The following is a 7,500-nucleotide window of genomic DNA, read 5'->3' on the forward strand; positions in this document are numbered from 1 at the left end:
ACACACACACACACACACACACACACACACACACACACACACACACACACACACACACTTCGCTTTCACAAATACCCACTCAGCTATGACACAAATTCATACATAAATGATCCCATGACACACACGCGTAGGTGTCCGCAAATACACACACACACACACATACACTTTACTTCCACAAATACGTTAAACACACAGCTAACTTCTCGAATTCCATCCTGTAAACACAATGGCTTCCTTCTCAGTCCAGGTCCACTGACTGGCCCTGCTGTGAAAGTTGTAGGAGAAACACGGCACAGTACTCACAGGTGAAAGCTGAACCTAGTGCTCCTCTGTGTGTGTGTGTGTGTGTGTGTGTGTGTGTGTGTGTGTGTGTGTGTGTGTGTGTGTGTGTGTGTGTGTGTGTGTGTGTGTGTGTGTGTGTGTGTGTGTGTTTCTAAGAGAGAGATTGTCTTTCAGTATCCGATTTGCATGCTATTTCAAACATTGTTAATGTCTAAAACGGCATTCAAGTGTATGTGTGTGTACTGTATGAGAATGTGTATGTATCAGGGTGTGTGTATGTGCATGTATAATTGGTATACTTCTACTGAGTGTGTGTGTGTGTGTGTGTGTGTGTGTGTGTGTGTGTGTGTGTGTGTGTGTGTGTGTGTGTGTGTGTGTGTGTGTGTGTGTGTGTGTGTGTCCACGTTACCTGAGCCGAGAGGCTCTTTGGCGGCGTTCCCTCCGGGTCCCATCTTCCCTCAGTAGTGCCGCTTTGGGTATCTGTCCACATCTGTGTGTCCATGTGAGTGTGTGTGCTGGTGTTTACAGACGCGTTGGTCATAAGCGATGTATTCGTGATTGCGTGTTTAAAGTCTGCAGGAATGTCTGGGTGCGCACTCGCACACGCCTGTATGTCTGTGTGTGTGTTCAAATCGTCCAGTGTGTCACTTAAGTCCAACAGATCGAAGTCCTCTTTCTAGAAACAATGCGTAGAGGGGGGGAAAGGACAAGACAAGATATTAGAAAAGGCGAAAAAGTAGCAGCATATACAGTGGCAGCAGAACAATTGCACACGGGGCTCCAAGGCAAAACACTGATAGGCCCCCCCGTAAGGCCTGCCAACGTCATAATAGGGCCCCCTCCACCTATACCTGGGCCCAGGGGAACATGCCCTGCTCGCACCCCCCTATAGCTCCGCCCCTGAGCAGATAAAAAAACAGCCACACAACACTTGTGATAAAAATAGACATGACCAAATGAAAATAGCTGAACATTATTCCTTAGCCCCCAAAAAAACACAGTTTCATTCCAGTGTGCTATTTTAATAGTTGAAAGGCTGATAGATGTTTTTCTTTTTATGATGAGAGAACCAGGCATGAAAGGAGAAATGAAAGAGTACAGCAGAGAAGAGTAGAGTGCAGGTACTTTATTGATCCCAAGGGGAAAAAATTAAGTTGTCCAGCTGTGTACAGATTGCACAAAATCAACATGTAAATCATTTACACACATATGCACATTTTGCTGTAAAAAAAACCCAACAACAATCATTGTATCACTATTTTAAACAGGAAGGAATAAACAACACCACGTCTTCATATTTGTGACCTGCCCAAGGCAGCCACAACAAGAGGGACCAGAGGCAACTACCTGGCCCCCTGGCCAATGCTAGATGCATGTGATGTGTGTACTAACCCCAACTCCGATGAAGTTGGGACGTTTGGTAAACAGTGAATAAAATCAAAATGCTATCATTTTCAAAACACTCAATCTATTCATTAGATGGAGAATAGTGAAAAGACAACATATTAAGTGTTAAAACCGAGAAAAAATATTGTTTTGGGGGACATATGTACTCATTTCTAATTTGAGAAATCCAACACGTCTCAAAAGAGTTGGGACGGGGACAATAAATGGCAGCAAATGTCGAGGAAGACTAAAAACAAAACAAAAGACAACACTTAACAGTTAAATACATTAACCGATGAGATGATTTTATATAAAAAACAGTGTTAATTCCTATCTTGGACATGATTTCACCAGCTTAAATGGTGGGTGTATTCCTTGTCATGTTTTGCAATGTTTTCCTTTCTGTAGTGCTTACAGTGTGACAGGTCTTGACGAAAAACCCACCATTTTATCACATGCTGGTCCTTATGATGGAGCCAAACTGTTAAAACATAGTAGAGAATGCAATTTGACCTTACTATGTGGCAGTAATCGAAGATCTCCCTTCAAAATATAATGCATGAGTGGCTTTTCATGCTGTTTAAAACCCATTTATACCATTCAGCACTGTATTTAACTCTACAGATGAGTGAGAACATCTTAACCAATGCACTACTGCATCCGCATGCCATCATGGAGACTGACTTTTGAAGCTAACACTAACACAAGTTGGATGGTCCATTTTCACTGTAGCACAGGATGTGCAATGCTCTATTATTGTCAAAAAGAATGAACTTCTACAACTTCTGCTGACTTCTGTAAGCAAAGGACAGTTTCCCATGTCTTCTGGGTCTATTTCAAGTGAGCTCAGGTGCTTAGGAGAATGTTAAAGCCCTGTGTCATTTTCATGCATTAAGCATTCTTAATTTGGTCAATTTTCAATAGCTCTAGCACTCCAGGAATTAGAGTGAGACTACAGCCAATATATATTTCATGATGTCATGAACCTATACAATGATTTTATTAACAAAAATATGTCTTATATACACTCAATCGTGGTAAATCAAAGGGAATTCGAAAATGTATGTAATAACTATGGTAATTATTCCCTTTGCATCTTTAATTCTGAGTGACTCCGCCTCTCTGTGATGATCTTATACCTGGACACCTATATTGTCCGTCAGTACAATTCATTTTGAAATGTTCTTCTTTGTTGTTTTATCTTATTTGGATGTTTACTAAATTTCACTGATCCCCGTCCCAACTCTTTTGAGACGTGTTGGATTTATCAAATTAGAAATGAGTACATATGTCCCCCAAAACAATATTTTTTCTCGGTTTTAACACTTAATATGTTGTCTTTTCACTATTCTCCATCTAATGAATAGATTGAATGTTTTGAAAATGATAGCATTTTGATTTTATTCACTGTTTACCAAACGTCCCAACTTCATCGGAGTTGGGGTTTGTATTACACCACCCGCAGGCGACCCAAAACACTGCGTGTGGACAAAAACAGAGACAGATACAGAGACAGACAGACACAGACTCAGACAGACAGACAGACAGACAGTCATTGCAATACCTGACCCAGCCCCCTAATGGGGCCCAGATAATGAAGGGCCGCACACAGAATGTTGTCATTACGTCAGTCAAGTGGTTCCCAAAACCGTTCTGCAGGGACCCCTTTTTGGCCTTAAGAAGGCTATATTTTCGCGACCCCCATCCCCCCCATATTCCTAACGGAAAAGACCATTCACTAAAATTGCTCAATTTTAATTTCAGATTCACACGAAAAGTAAATACATGTATTAGCCATATACGAGAGCGTCGTTACTTAATAATTTATGGAATTATGGTAACTATTAACCCGTGTCTTCCCTGTTTTTATGAAAAGTCCCTTCTCTCTGTGACTCCCTTGCAGCACCCTCCGCGACCCACCCCTAGGGGTCTCGACCCCGAGTCTGGGAACCACTGCGTTAGACTAACAGCACGTTTCATTTCATTCTTGCCCGTCCCGTATCAAGGGTCTGGAGCTGCGGTGAAGGCTAGGTTGGCAGAAAACATGTGCATGAAGCCTGTGCATGTAGCCACACTCCAGAAGATCAGAGGCAGATGTAATGTGTGGTAGGGAAGTGAGAACTGAACCAACACTAACAAACTGCAAGGCCAGGATAACAACAAGGTTGAACGATAATCACGGTCATCTTAGAGCAGGCTAACATATAATAACAATGTGGCAAAGATAAATGGTGTTTGCAGTCTGAGTGATCCATCTTTGCCGTAATTACAATGTTGTTCCTCAGCACAGGTCCTTATGTTGTTACAGTTGAAGTACAAATGCGTTCTGTCGTCATTGCAGATGTTCATCTTGTGGTAGTATTGTGCTATATAGTATTAGTATTACTCTTATTAAGTGCTGTAGGGTTTTATTTTCTTGTAGTTCTAGGTGAAAATGGACACATGCAGTATAAAGTTGACATTTTTGTTTTTCATTTTTTACTTTTTCGTTTGTGATTGATATTTCAAACTAATTACCCCTTCCTCCAATTTAACAGTACATAATACATACACTACAGGCCAATGATGGACACATCATCTCAGTCAATGTGTTCTCTTTGTCTTCATGACTACACAGTACATTGTAGATTCTCAGACAGCGCATTGAGACCGATTGAGAACCGTGCCGGTGCCCGTTCCCACACCTAATTGCGAACCAGCTGTCGTGTTCACGCCACAGATTTTAGTGTTCGCGAACCGGAAAGTTGGTTCGCAATGCGAACCGCAAAATACTAGTTTTTTTTCTCCACGAACCGTGACGGCAGCGTGGCCATCAGCAGGTTCATCTGAGTAACACAGTCACGTGCGGAAAAAGTTCAGAGCCCGGTATGAACACGGGCGGTTCGCAGATAAGCACTTTAGCAGAGAGAGTAGAAAGAGAGAGGTTCCATTGGCCCATTGTTTCCGGGTTCTATTATTGCAAGGGGGAGGGGGGGAAATCCCCCTTTAGGCAGACCTAGGACTGTTCTATTCAATGCTAGGAGCATTATGACACGCCCCTTTAGGCAGACTGGAACCTGGTCATGTTAGGTGCCCATAGCAACCTATTACATTGGCATATCTCTATATACTTAAAGGGACACTTTCCCATTTTTGGAAATACGCTTATTTTACTCCTCCCCTAGAGTTCAATAATGGGGTTTTCCCTTTCTCCTGTACTTTCAACCGCTCTCTGGGTACGGCAGTGCAAATTTTACCTCCAAGCTAGCAGTTAACATTGAGTCCTATGAGACCAGTTAGCCGCCAGCTGGTCTCATAGGACTCAATGTTAACTTGCACTGCCATACCCACAGAACGGTTGAGAGTACAGGAGAACGGTAAAACACAATTATTTAACTCTAGGGGAGGTTTAATAGGAGCTTATTTCCAAAAATGGGACAGTATCACTTTAAAGGGGCATTCCACCGGTGGAGACATGAATATTGTATTGAAAGTGGGTCATATATATAGTAGAATAGTAGCATACATTTCTAATTTGGTGCCTTCTTGGCCGAGAACATTCAGAAAATGGCTTTTTAGTGCTTGTGGATTTGTGACAACAATCCCCATAATGCACTGCAATGCTCAAGTTCCACAGGCCACACCCAGTTATTTGGGACTCTATGCATCATCCCTCACTCAGCTTGCAGGCAGTGTTGCCAGATTGGGCTGTTTACCGCCCAATTGGGCTGCTTAGGATGGCCGTGTGCGGGTAAAAATGGCATTTAGCAGAAAAACCTGCCCAATTTTAGCCATAGAAATCAGCAGAATTGGGCGGGATTTTGAGCTTCTTGGCGGGTATTGAGCATTTTTTGGGCTGGAAGACATCAGCCTCATCTGGCAACCCTGCTTGCAGGTGCATCACAGTGGGACAGACATCACTGGAAAGGAGAAGCTGGAGCACACTGCAGCTTAGTTTTCAAGAGTTTATTTTGTGCACACACGCGACCAACGTTTCGGTGTTGCTACACCTTCTTCAGAGTCAAATGATAGCAAAAGAGAGACACATTTCAAGACTTGACATTCACAGGTGATCCCATTTGGTTTGGCTAAATTGGTCTCATCTCATTGCAGGTAATTGACCTCGTCCCCCAACACCAGGACAATATTGTAGACAATAGACAGCTTGCCAACTTCCCAAAACAAAACAAAAAAGTGGAAAAACAATACACAAAGAACATTGTCAATAAAACCACAACTACAATTATTACAAGACCACAGCCGCGATGCTGGAGCAATTTGTTACAGAAAGCAAGATATATTTAGTTCCTCATTTATGCCCTGAGGCTCCACTGAATTTAGAGTATGAATCCAAAATGCCTTTCCACAAAGCCTCTCTGTCGAATTGTCTGCAATCTTGTCCTGGTGTTGGGGGGTGGGCTCAATTACCTGCAATGAGATGAGACCAATTTAGCCAAACCAAGTGGGATCACCTGTGAATGTCAAGTCTTGAAATGTGTGTCTCTCTCTTGCTATCATTTGACTCTGAAGAAGGTGTAGCAACACAGAAACGTGAAAAAACTAAGCTGCAGTGTGCTCCAGCTTCTCCTTTCCAGCTATGCCAGTGACTTACTGGCAGTGTTGCCAGATGAGGTTGATGATTTCCAGCCCAAAAAATGCTCAAAACCTGCCTGGAAGCAATAAATCCCGTCCAATTCTATTGATGTCTATGGGAAAGATTGGGCGAGTTTTCCTGCAAAATGCCATTTTTACCCGCAGACGGCCATCCCAAGCAGCCCAATTGGGTGGGAAACAGCCCAATCTGGCAACACTGCTCACTGGAGCCTCATTGCCAGTGATTTCAAAAGCACTGGGACACTGATCTGTGATAGGTCTGTTAGAGCATTAGGTCCAACCCCCTATGGGCAGGGTTGAAAGGGTGGGGGAAAAGGCTTGTAGTCTCAACAGAAATCCACCTCTCTTTCACTTCCTCTGTCAATGATGCAAAATGACCATTTTTACATCATTGACGGAGGAAGTGTTAACAGATGAATACAGATTTCTCCTATCTCAGGGGGAATTGAGAGATTTTTGCAAGACCATTCAAAAGTATGACTGGGTGTCTAGCAATGGAAAGCCTGATGCAAAATGGGTGGAGTGTCCCTTTAAAGAATCTCTGACTTTGGTGCTGAACGTAACTGGGGCGGGCACCGGCACCGACTCCGTTCTGGTCGGCCTGAAAGCCCTAACAGAGGCTAAAAGTTTTAGATTTAACATTCTAGTCGTCAGCCCTATTGGACAACTGTTAGAATTCATATTTTTTTCTGAGGTAAATAATTCTACAAGTACAAAATAAGGAAATAATAAATGTCATTCTCATTTTTGAAGCCTTAAATGAGAATCTACAAACCCCAAATCCGGTGAAGTTGGGACGTTTGGTAAACTGTGAATAAAATCAAAATGCTATTATTTTCAAAACATTCAAACCATTCATTAGATGAAGAATAGTGAAAAGACAACATATTAAGCGTAAAAGCGAGAAAAAAAATATTGTTTTGGGGGACATATGTATCATTTCTAATTTGATAACTGCAACACGTCTCAAATAAGTTGGGACAGGGAACAGTGAGATGTAATAAACATCCAAATAAGATAAAACAACAAAGAACAACATTTTAAAATGAATTGTACTGAGGGACAATATGAGTGTTCAGGTATAAGACCATCACAGAGAGGCTGAGTCACGCAGACTTAAATATGCAGAGGCAATAATTACCATCGCTATTACATACAGTTTTGACTTTCCTTTGATTTACCATGATTGAGTGTATATATAGGTTATATATATAGGTTCATGACATTATGAAATATATA

At 42.1% G+C, this 7,500-nt stretch overlaps 1 protein-coding gene across 2 annotated transcripts in view; it reads right to left on the reverse strand.

Moving 5' to 3' along the window:
* Positions 1-7,500, reverse strand: part of wu:fy63c09 (uncharacterized protein LOC797544 homolog) — a 26,518-nt gene that overhangs the window by 3,416 nt on the left and 15,602 nt on the right. For both annotated transcript variants that reach the window (XM_063186605.1, XM_063186606.1), the window contains exon 11: positions 692-958. In XM_063186605.1, coding sequence (XP_063042675.1) covers positions 692-958 — 267 coding nt within the window. The remainder of the gene's footprint in view (positions 1-691; positions 959-7,500) is intronic.

This window comes from Engraulis encrasicolus, chromosome 21 (genome assembly GCF_034702125.1).
Source record: "Engraulis encrasicolus isolate BLACKSEA-1 chromosome 21, IST_EnEncr_1.0, whole genome shotgun sequence".
Taxonomy (NCBI): Eukaryota; Metazoa; Chordata; class Actinopteri; order Clupeiformes; family Engraulidae; genus Engraulis; species Engraulis encrasicolus.